Source organism: Tachypleus tridentatus, chromosome 13 (assembly GCF_004210375.1).
Source record: "Tachypleus tridentatus isolate NWPU-2018 chromosome 13, ASM421037v1, whole genome shotgun sequence".
In the NCBI taxonomy this organism is placed as follows: domain Eukaryota; kingdom Metazoa; phylum Arthropoda; class Merostomata; order Xiphosura; family Limulidae; genus Tachypleus; species Tachypleus tridentatus.
The window spans coordinates 149,658,203-149,681,904 of NC_134837.1; the positions used below are offsets into that span (position 1 = coordinate 149,658,203).

Sequence of the window (23,702 nt, forward strand, 5' to 3'; positions counted from 1 at the left end):
AGCAAGGTAAAAAACAAATGAAGCAAATTCAACCTCTTCACGATATGTCATAGTCGATATGTATGCCATTTCCATTGATAAATGTCCATCGTAGGTTGACACAGGTAAATGTCAACCTTAAAAGCTAAACCCCAATGCCATGCGAAGGAATGCATGACTTCCATGCAAGAAGCTTAAGATTCAGAATGGATAGATGTAAAATATAAATCTGTGGCTGACACAACAGATACAGCCAAAGAGAAAGTGGAAGAAGTGGACACTCCTGAAATTGCCACAGAAACAGAAACCATGATTTAGAAGGCCAGTCCAGTGTTACAAACAGAATGTGACCATGGCTTCAATGTATCATTGCTAGGACTCTGGGTAACAACTAAATATGTGAGTATGCATATATATGCAGTCCAGTCCTAAATGCATGCATCTACTGCCAATTCCAAGGGTGAGGTACCAATGATCAAAATGCCAGTAGTTCAGTGATCCAACAAATAACAAACATATCAAACATCTGTGTCTCAAATCATGAGCAAATCCATGAGAAACCCTTCAGTAAAGGGCTTATTCTATCATGAGAATCTGGAAGGGTTGAGAAAATTTATCTGCTGCCAAATTCATCACCCTCAGTACATGACAAGCTAGTATGATGATATGATACGAGTGCACCTTAAGTTCAAAAGGAAAGATGGATCAATTGCCCCCTTAACAGGAAATGTAAGGCACCACTGTAAAATTGTTGTAGAAAACCATGACAATTTTTCTCCCTTGTAATTCCATACCTTGATAATCACCATTTGAACAACAAAAGGTTCTAAAACACTGGTTTGGAAAGAAGTCTTGTCATCTGTTCAAAGGCCCTGGAATTCCTGACTTTTGAAATATGCACCCCATCCCTGAAAAGGTGAAGCTCTGGATGAAGTGCAGCAGAGGAACACCAACTGTATAACTGTTCCGATTAAACTACTAACTACTTGAGATGAAATATATTGATCCTGAAGAAGGAAAATGGGGAAAGGATTTCATATGTATTCATCCCAAAGGAATGAGAGATTCAAGTGATGCCCACATCCCCAAAAGAGAAAAAAATCATTTGAGAATAAGATGAGTTAGACTGCTTGTTCTATAGCATGAAGCAGGATGGGAGTCAGCTGAGATGTGTTGAAAAAGGCACTCAGATGGACAATATATTATATCGGAGTGTAAAGAGATGTCTTAGATTTGATAAGAAAATTTGCCTTTAGTTGCTTCAGAAAGCAGTATCTGGTTGTGAGTTTCTACCAACTAGTGAGATAGTGCCAGCAGTAACCACAAGTCCAAGAAATCATGTGTATACAGGTTCAGGGAATAGAAGTGATAAGAAAATTTTCATACAATTTGGAAGAACACATGAAGCTGATGCTAGTCCAAAGGGCCAAGCCATAAAGTGCAAGACCAGATCCTCGTGCTCAAAATGCAGATAACAGTGGGATAAGTGTTATGAAAATCCACAAATAGGTGTTGGTGACACTGGAAAATACCTACTTCTTCTAAAGGGTGGGTGGATAAGTACAACCTTGAATGACCAAATGGTCCTTTGTAATCTATAGGTTTTGTTACATAAAGAAGAAAACTTATTTTGATTTCTTCTTCATATGTCCTCCAAGATCTCCAAGTTTTTTCTTTCATTACATGTGTTATGAAAACTTACAAATTGTCCATAATAACCTCATTTAGTGCTTCCCCAAATACAAATTGTCTTCTCAATCAAAATTTTCTTACTCTATGAAGGCTATTATTTTACACCTTATTTTTAGTACTGAAGAGGATACAGTCAGAGATTCAGCTGTGAAAATGTACTAGAGTTTAGTCATCTTTATATTGTTAGATTTGATGTCTTTAGTGAAACCAGTTGTAGGGTAAGGTTTGTGTGCCATATTCTAGAAGAGTAGACTCTAAAAAGATGCACAACAGTTTGAAAGAAAAACACTGGATTGCTGATCTAAATTGAAAGAATACATATATTTATATACCAGAGATGTTTTTCATAGTTTGTTCAAGCTGGCTGAAAAGAAGGTTATTCTAGCTAAATACTTATATCCTAACTGAAAGCCTTTTCCTAAACAGCCAAACAGAGAAATTACACTTGTAATACATACAAGTATTTATGTTTTTAATAGAAATAACACTGCAATTGTGAAAAAAGTGATTCAGTTAACACTGTTGATAAAACTCTAAAATCTTCTAAATGTTTAGCTATGAAGACAACTAGAACAGTTCTTGGTTCTATTTACAGTAATTCCAACTTTAAGAATGAAGTGAAACTACATTTTCAATAATATACACATTTGTGATCTTACAACTACAAGGATAACATTTTGAACAGAATGCAAAAGCAAGTTACTAGATAGACACCTGATTTTAGTCCTAAAGTTAAGCCAAAAGGCAAGGCTTAGAATTTTAAGATTTGTTTTCTGTAAAACAGAAATAACTGGAGGAGATTTGACTCAAGTATTTGATATTGTTAAAGGTATCAAAAGTCTTAACAAATTTTCTGTTTTACTTTTTAACAAAAAGTTTGGAACTACAAACATGAATATTGGGGATTACGAGATATAAGCTTCTGATACATATATATCAAGCATTTTTAAACAGAATATTTTTGTGTAGTTTCAAACTTGTAAAATGGTTTGTGTTATGGTATGGTTTGTAAAGTTAGTTTGAATTATCTTAAAATATGTTGAACTGCATAATTTTTTTACAGACATGAAAGGACTACATTCATGTTGTAATTTTACTTGATTTAGATTAGAACATGAAGAGTCAGATGTCGTTCTCTCACAGTGGTTTTTCTTATGTTTTTATAAATATCTTCCTAGTGGCACCTCTTAATTCTGTAGATTATCTTGCTTTGGTTACAAAATGTTACAACCAAAGATTAATATACATATATATATTCTTTCTAAATCTCAAATTTCATAAGAACTTGTCAAGTAGTCTCATACAGAGTGTACAATTAGGCAAAAAATGCAAATAGTAATTTACAGAGTTTATACAGCTAACAATTATTCTGCCATTTCCCTTTACAGAAATAAATTATGCATAACTATAACAGAATAATTTCTCATTCAAATCCTTAACTTACTCAATCTAATGACACTAAGACAAATTAAAACATTTCAGTACCAGGCTGGTTATGAAAGGAAATCAATTTTCCTAATGAGAAACTACATTACATGTTTGTTTACAATTCACTATGTTAATGCATGTACTACTACTATAATAGATACTGGGAAATATCAGTGAAATAAATAAATAATGTATTGCAGCCTACCTTAACAATTCACTTCGAAGGTACATTTACTTATAAAATTTTATACTGAACTAAACATATTAAACCACATTGCACATGAATGATGTATCTATCATTCTATTTGATGGAAATAATCTAACCAACCTTTATGAAATGGATTAGAACACAAAAAAGAAAACATTTATTATTATTATTATTATTGGATAAATAGGATATTATTTAAACAAGTTTTCAGTTATATTAGAGTATACTTCCTTTTATTATTTACAACACAGGAATGTAGGTCCATACTTCACACATAGAATATTTGTTCCACTTTTACTTTATACACTCATGTATCACATAATTAGTGGATTATTTTCTGGAGCTCCTCTGTTTCAATAAGTTTATTACAAGTTTCACAAAGTATGCATTTAACATTTTCAAACTAGTGGAGAATTTTATAGCAACAAATAATTTCAAGAGCTTTAGAATAAGGCATGTTGTTGATAATTACAAGATGTTAAATTCATCAAATGGGTGTAACATAACCTATATTCACACCAAATTAAAAAAAAAAAAAAAGTTTGACCTAACATAAGTAAAGCTCCCTTTATACTTGTCCAGAAAAGTCTTAATAGATTAGGCAGAGTATATATTAAAGTTACAGTTTAACTTGCACTACAATAACAAAAATGTTTAAAATATGACTTGACTTCTGTGCTATACCAATAATAATAACAACCTTGAATGATGAAGCCAAACTCAAAAACTGTAATGAATCTTTTAGTTTTATTGTACATCTAGAGGCAAACGGCATTGGTAAAGGTGGGTAAAATATGAACATAATATCAATAACTAGGGTTAAACTATTTTGTGAAAAATCACCTCACAATACTAATATTAAGAAATACAGAACTATTTTAACTTAACATATCACGCAGACTGAAAAAATGTACGTTATTGTTTCAAAGAACAGTTACCTAAAAAAATCATATAAAAATGTGCTGACCAAAGCACATGAAGAAATTTACAAATACTATAAATATAAAATAATAAAGTTAAAAGTGATCTGAGTATCTCAAGGCAAAGCGGTAATGCTAAACCAAAGTGTATTTACGAGAAGGTTTGTAAAAGTACTGTATTACTGATACTAGGCCGGTGAGGGGAATACTCACTCTTATGCTGCACAGTGGCTGTACAGTGTACAGTGTCACAATACGTACAACATATAAACTTCCATATCCCCGAAATACATGTGAAAATATATTATATTAATTTGTCAAATTCTTACTTATTCAGTTTAAAATAATACTTACATTATTCAGCTCCTGTCACGAACACAAGCTGTATATAATCCCAACATTCTTAAACATCTTGCTTACAACACAAAACTAAAAATGTGAAATCCAACACTGAATCGACAGCATGCCACATTCTCGTAAAAGGTCGAGAGAACGCGAGATAACGTACGTTCCCTGCGGTGATTGGATAAGAAGTTTCAGGTTTAGCATTCAAAGGAGAAAAGAATGTGATTCATACTCTTCGTTTTAATGACGACATTGCGTCACTCGTAACAACCGACGTTTCATGTTTCTGCGCTTAAAACAAAATAAAACACCTGCTATTTCCATTTGGTTTCACTTCGACCTAAACAACAAAATATATGAAAAATTTTGTCATTTAGCTGATGAATGAACAAAATTAACACCAATGTCCTTAAAGTTCCATCTCTGGCATCTTTGAGTAAGGCACAAACCTTCCACCTGTTTGCAATTAGTCTTTTAGTTCGTAAATTTATTCTCTCAGCATATTATTTACACACGAGATTTTAGACATACTGCTGCTTCTTGTGCAAAATAAAAGGAATTACTTGCATATAATTTAATATGGTTATAATTTTACATAAAGGTTTATAACATAGCATACAGTCATCAAGAAATATTTTAGTATTTCAAACTTATTCCTGCACATTCTGTACCCTGTGGATAAACTGTAAGTTTACGATACTAAAATCCGGGGTTTGATCCTCGTGGTGGACACAACAAAATAGACCAATACGGATTTGCGTTAGAAACAAATAAACAATTTCTGCACATTCACCTATGGAAAAGACAAAAAAAGAGTAAGCAACTTAAATCTATCCTTGACCTTACGGAAAATTTTCGATTACTCTTTTGAACTCTTTAAAACTGCTAATTCTACTACTGCCGATGGCTACTTATTCCATAAGTGAAACATCTTATTAGGAAAATAAACCTGTCTTAACTAGAATCTGGTCTGTCTTTTCCATATCTTAAAACTGTTTCTCTCGTGCTATTGTATTTATATAGCACAAAGAAATCAGGAGCCTTTATCTTATCAGTCTCCCGGACAATTTGTAAACTTCAACAAGATAACCCTTTCACCCCCAGTAGATTCCCATTGACCTTCCATTGAACTATTCCAATAAATAAGTATTATTTCTTAGATAATCTGATCAAACCTGTACACACTACCCTAAATAAGGCATATTAACGATTTATATTAAGAGATACTCAGCTCTTTTGACTTGTAATCAACATATTTATAATTACATCCTAAAATTTTATTGACTTTGTTACCAGCAGAGAAACGTTTTGGTGGCTTATTGAGTGACTGATTATTGACCACTATATCATCACTGTTTCAGTTACATTCAGTGATTAACGTAATTATAATAAGTCAAATGCATTCTCTTGAGGTTACTGTAACTAAAACTCGTTTTACAAATACTTGTACAACTAAACAAATGGTCCAAGTCATAAAGTAGTGCCTTAACATCTTCTATACTACAAGAATTTCAAAACTAATTCCAAAATAGAAGAACAGCAACTTTTACAATAGGCGAGTTCTGATTTTAATAGTTACAACTTTTCAGCCCATCTTAATGTAACTCTTAGCTGATGATAACTCGAAACCATGGGCAGAACGTCGTGACTATTAAAATCAGAGCCTGCCTACTGTGAAATTTGCTGTTTTATTTTTCAATTGATTATTCAGTTAAATAGGGTCTTCACTGAACGTTAACTCGAAAATTAAACCTTGAACAAATATATAAAACAAATAAAAATGGCAGCATGATCTAGTGTGTAGCGTGCTAGTTATCGAAAGGTTTGTAAGGTCTAATAAATAGTACAATACGATCATTCGCACTTTCAGCTCTTCGATTAAAAGTAGACTGATGAATAACTGCAGCTGACTGGCTTCTTTTCCTATGGCCAGGGCCGGCATAGCCAAGCGTGTTAAGGCGTGCGACTCGTAATCTGAGGGTCGCGAGTTCGCATTCCCGTCGTTCCAAACAGCCGTGGGGGCGTTATAAAGTGACGATCAATCTCACTATTCGTTGGTAAAAGAGTAGCCCAAGAGTTGGCGGTGGGTGGTGATGACTAGCTGTCTTCCCTCTAGTCTTACACTGCTAAATTATGGACGGCTAGCACAGATAGCCCTCGAGTAGCTTTGTGCGAAATTTAAAAACAAACAAACAAAACAAAACTATGGTCAACATTTCAAAATTAGAGACAGGTGGCATATGCGTAAACTCACGAGCCTGGAATACAGCCATTTAGCTTCTGTATCGCATGGGGAACGTTTCGGATTTAAAATAACAAATACTGGAGAAATAATTTCTATAAGTGAGTTAAACAAAAAGGATGAAAACTTTAAATGTCTCGGAGTGAGAACGTTTATATCAAATATTCTAAATACTTATCTTTGTGTTTTAGCTTTAGTTATTATGTCATTGAGAATTATTTGGCTAAACAGTTCGTTTGGGTGTTAACTAATTTTCTCTGTCCTTTGTGCATTAACTTAGCATATCTTCCTATTTGTATTGGTTCTGAAAATATCATAATTTGTTTGTTTTTTTTTTACTTATTACAAAAATTAGTTCGTATGTTACACATACTAATCACTGCCCAAATCAAATTACGCCGTCATTTTCATAGATGAAACCGGTTTTTCTCTTATAGCGCCATCTAATAAACAAGATAAGTACTACGATTTTGAAATACTCATATTAATCCATATTTTTAATTTAAAAAATCAAGAAATCATAGGTGTGACGAACAACACGTATTTATATTATTGCATTACTGCATCAATTTATTTCTTGTTTATTTTTAGTTAAGAAAGTCCAAAAGCTATAAATTTGAAATAAACGAGACACCAAGAGAACTTTAACATCGGATCAAAATCTGTCTTTGGTATATTTAGAAAAATGTAGTTCATAATATGAGTAATATTCTACGTTATATTTTTCAAAGTTAGAGCAAAATCTACCCCTTTTTAAAGGAAATACTTTTGCCAAAATAAAGGTTGAAAAACATATTTATTTGAATCCTCGATAAAAACTAAGAGTTAACCTTACGAAATCGCTAAACTTTGTAGATAGGGTAGAAGTTTATTAGAAATACCTTACATAACCATCATACTCTCAGAAACTACCATGAATGCGTTTTTACCTTCACATGAGTGCCTCCACCACCGTTTGGTTGGTTTGTCTAGTCAGTGGTTTCCTGGTCCATGTTGAAAAATCAGTACATAGTTAAAATTTTAAATCTAACATGTCACTATTAAAAGTGTTCCCACGCTCAGACAGCGGTAAGTCTTCGGATTTACAATGCTAAACTCATAGGTTCGATTCCTCTCGTGGAAACATCAGATAGCCCAATGTAGCTTTGCTATAAGAAAATACACACACACAAATATGTTTTTCATAATTCCTCCAGTAAGTTTGAAGTAAGCTCATAATCAGTCGCTTATCTTTTTTCAGATGTGTTTATTATCCACTACCATACAGTCATCTATGTGTGAAAAAAGCCAGTCTCATTAGCATTATTATAAAATAATTACAGACACTCACCGAAAAATGAAGACTTTTCCATGCTGTGCACACCTAAAGTTTTGGCTATGAATCGAAATTTTTGGGGATTGAAGTGTGATGCTGCTGAATTTTCGTCAGATTTTCAGCTATGAGTACAATACGACAGTACATGTTGTCTGGATGCTTATCATCTAGTCTGTTGCTCAAAATTAAGGATAACTATATCTGAAGCATTTGGGGTCTTTCAACTGGTTGCTTAGCCCACGTGCCATTCAGCTTCAAATATTCCAGATCTAAGAATTGTCTACTACTATTCACACAATCTGAACCATAATTTATGTTGTCTACTAGAGTGTACGCTAATATCATACGAACAGAGACAGAGCAAATATAGTCACAAACACTACAATTTACTGTAAACATCGGTGTCATATTACTTATTGTACTGTACCTCCACTGATGGGTTATTAAATCTACTACTGCTAACGTCATGAACAAAAAATAAGTGAAAAACAATAAAACAATGAACTTTTACTACAATTTATTGCAAATTGTGCTCATGGAAAATGTAACAAGAACGCACATAACCAAATGTAAGGATAGAACAAACATTCCATTGCATTGGATATTTCGCTATCTGACGAAATAAAATATGATTCATCCAGTCAGATATTAATTTTGTGATAAAATGGATAATTAGGTACTATTTCTATCAACTGATTATCTCGAAGTATAATGCAAGCAAGATGCTACTTCAATATGCTTTTTATTGCCTTTTATATATAGTAACATTTTTCATGGTGTCAAGGAACGTGGGTCCTGGTAGTCGTAATATTCATAATAAGGATAATTTTGTGTAGTAGCAGTGACAGAAACGCTAAGCACAGCACAAACATCAGTCTCATTACTTGTATGGCTTAAAAGACTGATGACCCAGTACACATAGATATTTTAAGTTTTAAAGGTTATTTCCATCAGTATTACACTTATATTTCAAAATATGATATTCCACATGCACTAACTTCACTTTGTTACAATTCAACGCAACCTGCCATTTATTCGCCCAAATAACCAGATAATGTAAATATTTTTTTATAAAGAAGTAACGTTCTCCTGATAGACAAAGACACCCAAAATTTTAATGTAACAAACAAATGTAAATAATTAGTTGATTATTACTTGATCTATGTCATTGATGTAAATCAAAAAGAGTAAATGTCCTAACACTGAACCCTGAGGTATCTTATTCGTGACATTACTTTTGTCTGACTGAGCTTCAATTATAAAAAAAAAAAAAACAACCTTTGCTTTCTTTCATCTAACCAGTTTCTTATTCATTCAGCCAATCTATCCCCTACACTTATGGAGATAACTTTTTAACAAGCCTATTATATGGTACCTTTTCAAATGCTCTCTGAAAATCCAGATACAACACACACACACTCCTATATTCCTGTACCTAAGCAGTATCTCCTTAAAAATAATGTCAAAAGATTAGTAATGACAACATTTTCCCAAGTGAAGTTATGTTGACTCTCTAACAAAACTGTAAACTTTGATAACTACTTTGTAAAACATATTTTATTAGGCTTTCAAAACTTTTTTTTATCACTGTTGTAAGACTAATAGGACCATAATTATTAGAACATTTTTATCATCTCTGAGAAGAATAGTTTTAGTATTGTTCCATGAATATAATGCTGTGTTTTCTCAATCTAGGAAAACTTTTTTCAGGGAAACAACGTCTTAACACAATCTTCTAGAGACATAGAGAATGGCATTTCCTGTAAAAAGTGTTGTCATTTGTGGATACATACCTATAATTATGTTTCTGGTTTGAATTGTTACGCATTACGTTTTATCCTGAACTAGCCTTTAATTAATTATGTTGGGTACTACAACTTGAAATAGCCTGAAATTGAGTTAAATTATAATGTGAATTTAGAAGTTAATTAAATGTTCAGGTGTGTCAAATTTATTATATTTGCCAACAAGATTGATACACACTATTTTCTGGCTTAATATAAATATATTTTAATATACAAACAATAATATAATTTATAATAAATGTTATTACAAATAATGGTTTACAGTGGTACCTCGGTTCTCAAACTTAAACCGTTCCAGAAGGCTGTTCGAAAACCAATTTGTTCGAAAACCGAATCAATTTTTCCCATAAGAAATACTGTAAATTACATTAATCCGCTACAGACCGCCAAAAATTACGCATTATGCAGCATTTTAAGTAAAAATATTGCTTATTTATACCTGTATAATAATACTTACATGCACAAAGTCAACCACAAAAACTATAAACACAATAAAAAACAATAAATGAAAATTTAACTGCACTTTACCTGTGCTGAGGAGAGCTGATGGCGTAAGTGAAAGATAGTGAGGAACGTGGAGAGTAGGAGGGTTATTATTGTATGGAAGGGGAGTCACCTTCCATAAAAACGTCAGGTAACTCTCCTTCTGTTTTCTGTCTCTTTGCACCGTTACAACCTGCTTACAACTGGACCTATTTCTCACTAAAAAACTTGTCTAATGAGGTTTGTTTCTGCCTACATTTTAAAATGTTTCTGAAGTAAGACATGGCATTGTTATTGAAAAGGTTTATGGTGCGGTTTCCTACAGCTTTGTCAAGGTGAAATGTTTCCACAAACATTTGTAACTCTCCCAATTTTCCACACATTTCCTTGATTAGTGAACTAGAAACATCCTCCCTTCCCTCCTTCACATCTGAAGACACTTCCTCAGTTGCCTTCTATTGCTGCTCCTTCTGAAGGTCTTGGAGTTCTTCCGTGGTGAGCTCAGTGTTGTGGTCTTCCACCAACTTTTCCACATCATCACCACTCATATTCAAGCCCATACACTTGCCTAGTGAGACAATATCCTCGACAACAGGGTCAGCCTCAAAGCCTTCAAAGTCTCTATCTGCTACTGAGTCTGGCCACAGTTTCTTCCAGGTTGAGTTCATGGTCATCAAAGACACTTCCCTCCAGGCTTTGTTTATGATCCTAAAGAAATGGAGAATATTAAAGTGATTTTTCAAGAACTTTCTGAGAGTTAAAGTCTGTGTCAGAAGTCACTTCAAAGCACCTTTGAAACAGTGCTTTGGTGTAGAGTTTCTTGAAGTTCAATATGACCTGCTGGTCCATGGGCTGAATGAAAGGAGTCGTGTTAGGGGGCAAAAGCATCACCGTAAGGAAACTGTACTCCTCCACCAACCCGTCCTCCAAGCCTGGTGGCTTGAGCAGACGCATTGTCCATCACAAGAAGAGCCTTGAGTGGCAACTGTTTTTCCGTGAGGTAATTCTTTACACTTGGGGCAAACACTTCATGGACCCACTCCATAAAACATTGTCTGATTACTCATGCTTTACTATTAGCCCTCCACATGACATTTAGTTTACTTTTCAGGACATTATTTTTCTTTAAAACCATCGGGTTCTCAGAATGGTACACAAGCAAAGGCTTAAGTTTTAAGTCCTCACTTGCATTACTACATAACAATAAAGTTAGCCTGTCTTTCATTGGCTTGTGTCCTAGCAGTGACTTCTCCTCCTTGGTGATGTAGGTCCTCTTTGGCATTTTTTCCAAAAGAGGCCTGTCTAATCATAGTTGAACACTTGTTGGGGAATAAAACCCTCAACTTCTACATAGTCCTTAAATTCCCTAACAAATTTATCAGTAGCGTCTTTGTTAGAACTGGCACCCTCCCATGTCTCACCACACTATGTATGACACTTATCTTCCTAAATTTTTCAAACCACCGCCTACTAGCCTCAAAGGCATAATTTGTATCAGCACTCGTTCCAGGGGTATTTTTCAAGAGGTCAACATGCAACTACTTTGCTTTTTCACAAATGATGGTTTTAGAAATGCTATCACCAGATAACCGTTTTATGTTTACCCAAATCAACAACAATTTTTCTACCTCTTCCATTGTTTATGATCTTTGTTTCGTAAGCACTGTCACTTCTTTTGCAACATCAACTCCTTTGATGACCTCTTTATTTTTCAGTATGGTGCAGACTGTAGACTTCGCCATATCTAACTGTGTAGCAAGGTCAGACACGCAAACACCACTCTCATACTTCGCTATGAGATCTTTTTTCACCTTTATTGTGGCTCTAACAACTTTTCTTTTTGGTTTGCTGCTTTCATTATCCTTCTTTGACTCCATGGTGGCTTATTTAATCAGAATATTAAAGAAACAACAAAAACCAAGATGAAAAACGAGAACGTTCACAGCAGATTTTAGCGGGGGTGTGGACTAAGCGACAGGTGCGGGTAAAATGTTTTGGGCAAGCTTGGCGTGGGCCAAAAATGGTCGAATGGTCGTTCGGATCATCAGTGGGGTTACTTTGGGGGTTCGGGAACCGAGGTTATGTTCGACAACCGAGATATTTTTTTCTCAAACAATATGTTCAAAAACCGAATTGTTCGAGAAGGGAGTCGTTCGAGAACCGAGGTACCACTGTATATACAAAAGTTTTACTTACTTACAAATAGTATTGAGTCTTATTTGATCCAGAAATTCCTAGGTTTCTGATCCAGAGTTCACGATGAGGGAATTAATTTTGAGTTGATATCGAAATAATTCACTCAACGAGGGGCTAGCAATATCCTCACTGATCGCACGTGAGCTTTCACAACTGAAATTATACAAAGTCTTCGTAAAAATACTAACGTCTGAAGTTAATCTGCTGAAGTTAAACAGATTGTAATGTTCCAAATCTATAAACGTTCCTATTCAAATACCTGAAGTTCTTAATTCATAAGCGTTAATTACAGTTATAGCTTCTGAGGTTTGTAGTATACCAACTATAGCAAACCATTAATATACACTGTCTCTTGGTGCGTTGCTTTGGTTACTTTTTATAAATGTGAGGCGAATTTCTAGAAATTTCGGCTTGCACAACAATACTGACGATACGTTCCTGCTTTCGTACAACATTTATTGTTGATTCTTACACTCGATAATCTGCAATATTAATGAATAGGCGGGGATTTTGCAATACGCATTTAACAGAATAAGTTACATGCGTTTCTAAATATATGTTTAATTGAAACGAATATTCTTGAAGACGAGAAACCCATCTGAAATTAAAATGTGTAACAGAACGGCTGGTATCAGTATTAACATTTTTACTAACAAAGCAGAGAACAACGTTTCGACCTTCCTAGGCCATCTTCAGGTTAACAAATATATTAAAATTAATATATAATAGTATATCCGTCACAGAATAAAGATGTTTTCATTTTGTTATTAATTGTACTCAGTTTTTAATTTATTCAAGTTTAATTAAAGTACCAAAATTAATACCTTCTCTATGACACATTTTCTTTCAGACCTCCTGTTATTCTGCAAATTCTACCTGATCATTCTTAGGGTTTGTTTTATTTTGGGGGGAATATTTCGCACAAAGCTGCACGAGAGCTATCTGTACTAGTTGTCCCTGCTTTAACAGTGTAAGACTAGAGAAAAGCAGCTAGTCATCACCACCCACTGCCAACTCTTAGGCTACCCTTTTACCAACGAATAGTGGAATTGACCGAACTAAATAACGTCCCACGGCTGAAAGAGCAAGCATGTTTGATGTGATGGGGATTCAATCTCGCAACCCTCGGATTACGAGCCGAGTGCTTTAACCACCTGGCCATGCCGAGCCTCATTCTTTGGGAAAACCAATATACACGAAAATACTGAACGTACAAGTGTATGCAGTTTCAACTATAGATCATTGTTCAAAGGAGTAACTAAATTACTTTTACACAACTTATCTATTATACTGGTTCATCAGCTGTGATATCTTGAGTACTTTCTCGTGGAAAAAAAAATCTATAAAATCCGGCATGATGTGTATAAGTGGGTAGTGATATTTCTACTGACATGTCAGAAAGTTATAATCTCCATCATTTTTCAATGGGAATAAGAAACAGTCACTAATAAAACACATGTATCTTAAGAAGAATAGCATTATTGCTCCAGACTAGGATAACATGGTTTTCTACGTTCTCTACATTTACTGTTGCGAGCTCTCAGATGTATTATTTTCTTTACATATGTATATATGTATACATATATATATTATTTCTGTTTACTGAATAAAGACTGTTTCTCATTGCCATACACTCTATCGGTCTATTTCTTTCACAATTTGGACAAAGTAAGAGAATTCAGATTTGCGTCATAGCACATTTTCTGATTAAACCTCTTGTTCTTCAGCAGAACCTTTCGAATTACTATAAAGAAAATCAGAACCTCTAAGAATAACACAATATCAATATTTTTCATCTCTTAGCAAAAAGGTTCCTTGCTTAGTCAAGGTACATCACACACAGAAAAACAAATAATGTAATTGCCGTGATTGTAGCTACGCCTCTTGAAGGCAGTTAGAAGTTAACTGATCAACTCATGACAGCTCGTTTGTGATTATGTCCGTAAGATTTATTCAGGAAGGAGCATTAACAGTTCTGCATACCAATAAGTGTGCTTCACTATAATGACCAACTCAATTGGTCTCAGTGCGTCTATAGTTACAAACACCTTCTTGTTGGCTTTTCACTTACACCTTTAAGCTCAGCTAATCTATTAAAGATTTATTAAGCTTAACAATGGTACTTGATTGGCCAGGCCGTGATTCAGTTAGTTTAGCGCAAGCGTCTAACGTATATAAAAACCAGCGTGTGTTTCACATCATATTATGCTTGATTTCTCGAAATAGAAGGAAACATGAAAGTAAAACTGCATTTATCCGGATAGAATAGTTCGATTACTGTCTGACCATTACACTTTTAATGACGGGGGTGCAAAGGAGACGTGAAGGAAGGGTTGCCGTGAAACTTTATAAATGTGGTGAATGTTTATATAGTAAGCCTAAAATAGGGAAGTAGTGTTGGATCACCAAGCCTAGAGTAAAATGCATACAATTTATCATGAAAGTAAAAATATTGATTCAATTTTAAAACTTAAATTGTTTCTGAATTAAGCTATTTTTTGTTATACCACCAACGTTGTTAATAAAAACAAACACCTTTAACCAAGGAAGGTTTTAACTTAAGAAATCATTAAATATTTTCTTCATACTTTCAGCACATAAACTAACAACAGTATTAGGCAATACTTTTGTTTCTAAGCGAAATGCTCCCCGCTAGTAAAGTGGTAAGTCTACAGATTTACAACGTTAAAATCAGGGTTCGATTCTACTCCGTGGGCTCAGCAGATAGCCCGATGTAGCTTTGCTATAAGAAAAACACACAAACACCCTAAGCGAAATGATATAAAAACCATTGTTGAAAGGTAGTGTTATCAAAATGCGTTCGCTTTTCTATATATTAGAAGTTGTTAATTTAAGTGATTTTTACCAATAATTATTCTATGAATAAGCTACAAATTCATTTCATGAATGATCTTAATTTTGATTATAATTTAACAGCTTTTGATTACCTCGACTGCAGTTTTCTGCTTTTTTTTTTGGTCAGACTTGATTTCTCAAAATGTATTTATTTTAACTGGTCATTTTTGACGAGCTATACTCTAATAAAATACAAAACTCTACTACGCCCAGGGACGTAGATCCTGGGGGATGGGTGAGATACATCCACCCCTTCATTTTAGGTGGGAGGTATGGTGCATACAATCAACCCCCCTACAGTTGGGTCTGTTGAATTGTTTTATTGCATCATAGGCCTACAAATTGCGTGTTTGTTCTTGTGATTCTTGTGTTCTTACCAATCGAATTACATAATTAGGCCTAGATATAGGCTTTTTCAGTGGCCGAAATGTACATCTTTAATATAGGCGTGCTTCTAAGCTTTTTGATCTAAGCGATAGTTCGTAAGTATCAGTCAGTAGGCCTAAGTATACATGCAAGGCTTGCAAGCACCATCACAGAATCTACGTCTTGTACGTAGTGTAAGATTAAGTAAAATTTTCATCACAACAGATTGAACAGAGCATAAAATTTGAAAATATTACTCCCAAGCGTAAACTCCGGTGATCTAGATCTGGCAGGCCATTTGTAGCTTGTAGCTGTATCAATCTTATGTGTATATTGTGCGGTTTTCCTACGCCATTTGTTCTTATGCATGTCTAGCCGGTTTTATTGTCGAACGCCTTACTCTCCTTAGCTGCTGAAGCTGACCATAGTGTACGTTTAGTGTACAGTTAACGACTGGTTCGGGTCGCTCGGATCCAGACGCGCCCAATATCATCCCCCTCCGCTCCCTTTAGTCTGAGCCTCGATTTTACAACCAGGCTCATTAGACCTGTGTTTGTGGCCCTCATTAATCCATGAAATTTCAGATTATCACCGCCCTCAAATAAAGTGCTGGTGCTTTATGGTAAAAGAACAATATATTCTCTTATCATAGATAGTAAAAATATTTTATTTTCTTGTATAATTAGAACACAAAAGGAGCGATTTCAACAGCCTGAAGTCTCTACTCAAATTGTATTGCTAGTTTTTGTTTAGGAGTTTTTCTTTAATAGACGTGCTTACAGACATTATATCACAACGTGTTTGTCTTTTGATGAGCTTTTATTGTTTAAGTATTTTTCGAGATACTTGCAATTACTTGTGTTGTAACTAGCACACATTATTGTCCCAGCGATGCCCAGGCGGTCAGTAGGCTCGGTAGTCACTGTGAGGTTCGCGCGTTAGATTTAAATACATTGTACAGTTTAGTCCTACTTCATTCTGTTCTATCTTCGTTCGTTGTACGTTAGAGTTTTTCAATAAAGACTGTATTTTAGCCTGTTGAGTCATCTGGGAAACAGATTCCAAAAGCAAGCGTCTGAAACTTTCCGATATTAGACAGTTCTACAAGTCATTTACTGGTACTACAAGTGACAATGCAGATGCAGATAATCCAACAACCTCAAGCAAAGGAATAGAAACTTGCCAAACAGAGGAAATACCATGTTCATCAGAGGACGAGTCTGAAAATGCTTGTGCAAATATTGCACATCATGAACCATCAGATAGTTGTGAAACAAGTTTATGCAGTAATGAAAAATCTGACACTCCACAGATACAATGTGGAAAGTCATATCATCCAGACGCACAAGGACAGAAAGCAAAATCTCAAAATATCAACTTCCATGGCAAGTGGTTTGATGAGTTTCCATGACTGCACTTCGACAATCAGACTCAAAAAGTCATATGCTTTCATTGTGCCAAGGCGGAAAATAGAGGCCTTTTTACAAGGAAATTGGAGAGACCAGTGGAGTATACCTTCATATCCACCGGTTTTTGGAACTGGAAGGAGGCAAAACAGAAATTCAACGAACACCAACCCTTCTCTCAGCACAGATTCGCTATATCTCCAGAAGGTTCACTTGATGTAACTACAGTGACTGTCCAGCTACATGATGGAAAACAAAAGCAGCAGGAAGAATGCGAAAGAAGTCTAGCCAAAATATTCAGAAGTTTACGTTTCTTACTGCGTCAAGGTTTAGCATTACGTGGACATACTGGTACGGAGGGGAACTTCCTGCAGTTAATGAAGCTCCTGGAAGAGGGAGATCCTGAGTTGACGGCCTACTTGTCAAAGAAAACCACATTCACATCACCCCAGGCTCAGAATGAAATAATGGAGATGTTCAGCTATCAAATACTGAGGAACATAGCACACGAAGTGCAGCAAAGTAAAATCTTTGCATTAATGGTTGATGGCACTCAAGATGATACAGGTGCCGAACAGGAAGCAATATGTGTACGATACATAGATGAGAACCTTGACGTCCATGAGGTTTGTACAGTGTTTCCAATACAATTGGTGAAACAATATCCTCGACTATACTTGATGTACTGACTAGACTCAATTTACCACTGTCAAGATTAAAAGCACAAACTTATGATGGAGCCACTAACATGAGTGGTGCGTACAGTGGATTCCAGGCAAAAATAAAAGAGAAGCAACCGTCAGCTTTGTTTTTTCATTGCGGAGCACGCAAGGCTAATTTAATAATGCAACATGCAGTTGAAGCTTGTGAATGTGTTCGAGATTCTATCCAGTGGTGTCTCGCTTCAGAGGTTAGGCAAATACAAGACAATCCTTGAAAATATTGTATCGTCAGACAGCCACAATGGTCCAGTTAAATACATCTGCCCACTGTGTCCAACACGCTGGTTGTGCCGCCTATCTGCAATTACACGTGTTAATGATCACTACGGTGACATTGTTGATTCTTTGTCTGAATTAGCAAATAAAAAATCAGATGTAGCAGTGTAAGCACGAGGTCTGCTGGACAGATTTGACAAAGGAAAGACAGTTTTAGGATTGTTGATGGCTCAGCATCCATTAACTACATTCTAAACCGTGCATTCCAAGCAAAATCAGCGACAGTATCTGGCATGATTGAAACATCTACAATGTCAGTTGGCAATTACGGGTATTGCGAACAGAGGAAAATTACAACAAAATATTTGATGAAGCTGAGAAAAAGGTAACTTCCCTAGATCTGGTGCCTATTGAACTATCATGCATTCGCAGACCCCCAGAAGGATCACAGATGATGGCTCAGCACACCATTCTGCAACAGCTAGAGATTACTACAGAAGCCAATATTTTGAATCTGTGGACACAGTCAAAGAACATCTGACCACTAGATTCAATGCAGACAACAATGACTTGAGGCAATATCTGGCACTTGAAAACATAATCACATCTGGCAAGATTGACAACTCGGTTATAAACTTTTATCCAGAAATCTCTGCAAAACAACTTGAGTTTCAGTTGCCCATGTTCAAAGGTACAACAAAAGTAGTATTTCTGAAAGGTGCGAAGGATGCTTACTGTAAGATGTATGAAACAAGCCAGCAGATGTTTAATGAAGTGTTTCTTCTTATGAAAATTTTGCTTGTGTGTTCAGTATCCAGCTGTGAATGTGAACGCAGCTTTTCTGCATTAAGCCGGGTGAAGACGTGATTAAGGTCAACTATGTCTCAGTGCCGCCTCAACCATGTGGTAGTTTGTCACACTCACAAAGATGAGGTCGACAAGGTAAATATGGAAGAGCTTATGAAAGAAGTCATAAACAGATCATTACAAAGGAGGTCTACGTTTGGGAACATGTAGACTAGAGGACTAAATGAATCTTACTTCAATGAAAAGTATGAATAATTATGTGCTACATTGTATTGATGTGTAATTTTCAAGAGTTCGCAAAGACATTTTAATTATTTTTATCAAACATCATGAACAGTTTTTCAGTAGATATAAACTTATCAAGGGTAATTACTAATTTTATTAATATATGAAGAAAGAAACCGTAATTCATGCAATGAAAGCTATTAGTAACCTTGGCAAGTATAATGGCCATCTTTTATACTGTGCAGTGTGCAGGAATATATTCATGTGGCAGTTAATTTGTGACACATTTGTCTTTATTCTATTAACATTTGGAAAACTGTTTACAACACCTCACTTATACAAACCTACATGGAAACCTTGAAATATCGTGGCAACAAGATTACTCTGTGACTGTATATTTACAGCTTTCAGGTTCATGTAATCAGAGATTACCAATTTGCAAATTGAACAGTCCACATAAGTGGTTGCGAAAATCACCCCCCCCCCATCGAGTGTAAAAAATCTACGCCCCTGATTACGCCTGTCATAGTTCAAGGAACACCCGGTGTTTAACAGAAGTCTTCTCTGAGTTAATCAGTCGTCTTCTGTTCTCATCTTCAGTTCAGCCCTGTTCTCTTCCTCTCCACTAAAGTTATTTACAGAATGCAGAAGCACTTCTAGGATATTTTCTCACGAGGAGCACGAAAGAGAGAAACACATATCGACTGAGACTTCTACAATAGTTACTTGATAATTATCAATATCAAAATTTCTTCATGTAAAGTAATCTGTGGCAACATGAAGTTTAAATCTAACATATTCATACTCATATTCATAAGAACGATAAATTTGTAAATCTAACTTGTAGCAGGGTAAGAGTAATATCTCTTACAGATGGCTGAAGAAAGAGACAGGATAAGGTGTTGAAGTGAACATAAAATAAAACACCATTGAAACAAAGTAAAAAGAGATTGGTTATAAGGCAGTAGTAAGATTATTGCAAGTAGAAGAAATGTAAACAAATTAAAGTACTTGAACTGTATTTAAATAACGTGAATAAGTATGTTACAACTGTCTAAAAACTAAGAATGGAATAAAACAGTAAGTGATCAGCAAGCATACACAACTGAAAATAATTAAACAGCGACATGAGTTTACGAGCGAGTTTTGGTCTCTTAAACTTATTTTCTTACACGATAGATGAAATGAATCCATTGTAAAAGTGTCAAACTTCTTTTAAAATATCCATTATCTTCATAGCTGGCCAATGGGAGCGTGGACATTGTAATAGGTAAATATTTTTATTCCATGTGGTGATGTATTCTTATCCACACTCAAGGCCACGTGGAACAGAATTCAATCATTCATCAACCAGTTGATTACTTTTTTTACTAGTCAGCTACAAAAAGTAATACTTTAGGTTTAATTTAATTCATGATCTGAGTGAGATACGAATTTATAAAATTTAGAAGTTTTTGTAGGCATGAATTATATATCATAGAAGAGAAACGAACATTTGTAATATGTACTACAATTTTTATTTAGATAATGTTAGCGGATGAGGTGTCAAGAAGAGAAAAATTACTTCAATTAAAAAAACTTTTGATTTTTGCATTATGATAAAAAATCATATATTTTTTATTAATGTTTGAAGATTACGACGAATTTGTAACATGCTTGCAACAAATTCACTGACAGAAATCCTCAGAAATACGGTGTGTGTTTTTCTTATAGCAAAGCCACATCGGGTTATCTGCTCAGCCCACCGAGGGGAATCGAACCCCTGATTTTAGCGTTGTAAGTCCGGAGACATACCGCCGTACTAGCGGGGGGCCAGAAATGCGGTAATTACAGACATGTACACGCAAAGAAACAAATAACAAACAGTGAATCACTCTTAGTAATTACAGAAATAAATTTTTCGACCAGAACCAGGCGTATAGAATGTTATTTATATAATACTGGATTTATGTTTGCTACAAGTGTTTAACACATACCATATTTTAGTAATGTGTCGTTTGGTTTGGTTTGTTCTGAATTTCGCGCAAAGCTACATGAGGGCTATCTGAGCTTCCTAATTTAGCAGTGTTAAAGTAGATGGAAGACAGCTGCATGTAGTCATCATCACTCATCGCCAACTGTTGGGCCATTCTTTTACCAACAAATAGTGAGATTGACCGTAACATTTCAACGCGCTCACGGCTGAAAAGGCGAGCATGATTGGTGTGACGGGGATTCGAACCCGAGATCCTAGGATTACGAGTCGAGTTCCTTAATCACCTGGCCATGCTGGGACAGTAATATAAAAGACTTTGTGATTATTTGCTTCTTTTCTTTTCATGAGGTACACAAATCCTGGAGGGAAGATAGATGATAAGTTGTTGTTTGAAGGCTGTTTACATGGATACAGATTCTTATGTTGTTGTTTTTTTTAATAAATATTTACAAAAACATAAATATTATGTATATGTTTACATAAATATGTATATATATATATATATGGGCAAGTATTTTTTGAAATATTATAATTCTTCTACATAACGTTTGTATATTGTTATTGTTTGTTAACTAATATCATCTACCATATATTTTAATAATCTGGTATGTATATATACACACACACATATATATCTTCTGTGTTGAATAGATTATTATTACTGAGTGACGCCATGTTTGATGAAGAGGGGTGAAGCGTTGAAGGTAGGCCTAAGAAATAGGCTTAAGTTTACTACCATGCACTGCGTTTGTTTTATAAGATAAAGAAGAAAATTATTAAATTGAAATACTATTTTTCAAATTTTAGCACGTATAATTAAATATAGGAAGTTTAGTATGGTTGTGGAATTAGAAGATTATGCATCTGTTGCTTTAACGTCACAAGAACTTGGAATTTTGGCAGATATTGATAGGTAAGTGCCCAATACAACATGAATACGTTTACTGAGCTTTAAGTTGAACCTAACAAATTTGATAATTTTAACAGTAGCGGGATGTTACTAAGTTCTACTTTAGTACTATCGTATTTTGGTGAAAACATAACTGCACTTCAGCTTTACTAGCCGTAGTAGTTCTAATAATTGTTAGTAATAATATTATCAGTATTTACTAAATAAACTTTTGATACTCTGAAAGTAACTTAGTAAGTATTATTTAAATAGTTAATAAATTAAAATTGACCTTTTGTTTTGGTTTCACAACTTTTGAAATTTGTCTTCCAAATATGCAATTTCACTTTCAGTCAAGGAACTTGGGTGTAGCATTAGAATATTTTCATAAAATTACAAAATGGGAATTTTAAATGGATGAAATTAATAAATTGAAATGTCCAATTTATAGTTATATGAACTTACTTAAGTACTCTTTCTTTATAGTCTTGCAGATGTGCAAGTTCTCTTCTATGTTAAATATGTGATCCAAATTTTGATTACCTAGATTGAATGTTCTAAATCATGTACTACAATTAAAGGTCATATATTAATTATTTGCCCAATTTAATTTGATCTAAACATTTCTTGAGTGAACTCATTAACCTTAATATAGCTGAAAATACTCAATAGTTAACATTGTATGCAGACGTTACTAATATTATTTGGCAAGTAATCTTCTGTTTTTGCTAAATAGCAAAAATATTTTAGAAATATTAACTACATCAAATCCACATTTACTACTTTATGCAGATAACAAATAACTTCCTCAAAAACAGCAAACCCATAGTGTGTTAGAGCTAGGTATTCAAAAGATCTTTCCCAAATGTCTGATTTTTCTTATTTTTAATTAACGATATAAGTTAACACCTATCTAAGCTGCATTCATGATGTTAGAAAAACATGTAGGTTCAAGAACTCTTGATAGAAATGAAATAAAAATCCTATAATCTTGGTGTTTTCAAAAGGTGGGACCTTTCTTCTTTAGGAGCAAACTGAATATTCTTCTGAAGAAAGGTCCACAATTTGAAAATGCTCAGGTCATAGGTTTTTATATCATTTCCATTTGAGCTGTAGTCATCCCTCATTGGATGTAGCTTTCCATCAGATCAGTCTAGCATTTCTTATTTTTAGCATACCATGTCCATCTGATTTCTGCTTCTGCTATTATGTCACTCCTCCATCTTGTTTTGTCTTCACTTTAGATATTTTCTTTGGTTGCCAATCCATTGCTCTTAATGTCCACCTATTATTGAATATCTTGCTTCATATCAAACCCATTTTCAGTTAATTTTTGGAGTGAACCTTACTGTATCTATTATATTTGTTGTTTTTCCTATTCTCTCATTTCTCCATTTATCTTGTTTTGTAGTGTTTTATGAGCCATTTTTCTTTCCTTAGCTGTTAGTGTGATTTCTTTTCTGTTAGTGTCTATGTTTGGCATAGCATGTTAAATATGATCTTAAATTCATGACACTTTACAGTCAATATAATTTTAACCTATGATTAAGAATAGTCTAGCTACTAAGGGCTCTCAGTTGAGAAAGTATAGTAGATGCCAAGAAATTGTTTTATTTTTAAACTCTGG

General features: G+C 34.5%; 2 protein-coding genes across 25 annotated transcripts in view; one reads left to right on the forward strand and one right to left on the reverse strand.

Annotated features, from left to right (window-relative positions):
* LOC143236617 (uncharacterized) overlaps positions 1 to 4,693 on the reverse strand; it is a 102,540-nt gene extending 97,847 nt beyond the window's left edge. The window contains exon 1 of the mRNA XM_076474941.1: positions 4,582 to 4,693. The gene's annotated coding sequence lies outside the window, so the exon portion shown is untranslated. The remainder of the gene's footprint in view (positions 1 to 4,581) is intronic.
* A 17,132-nt stretch (positions 4,694 to 21,825) lies between these two features.
* The window catches only part of LOC143240479 (lysine-specific demethylase 6A-like), a 76,201-nt gene continuing 74,324 nt past the window's right edge, over positions 21,826 to 23,702 (forward strand). For 17 of the 24 annotated variants that reach the window (XR_013021773.1, XR_013021774.1, XR_013021775.1 and 14 more), the window contains exon 1: positions 21,847 to 22,099. Coding sequence is in view for 12 of the 24 variants with exons in the window: in XM_076482951.1 (XP_076339066.1) it covers positions 22,023 to 22,099 (77 nt within the window). In the remaining 12 variants the exon portion in view is untranslated. Of the gene's footprint in view, positions 22,100 to 23,702 lie in introns of all 24 variants that reach the window. The other 7 variants (XM_076482958.1, XM_076482959.1, XM_076482961.1 and 4 more) reach the window with 3 other exon arrangements.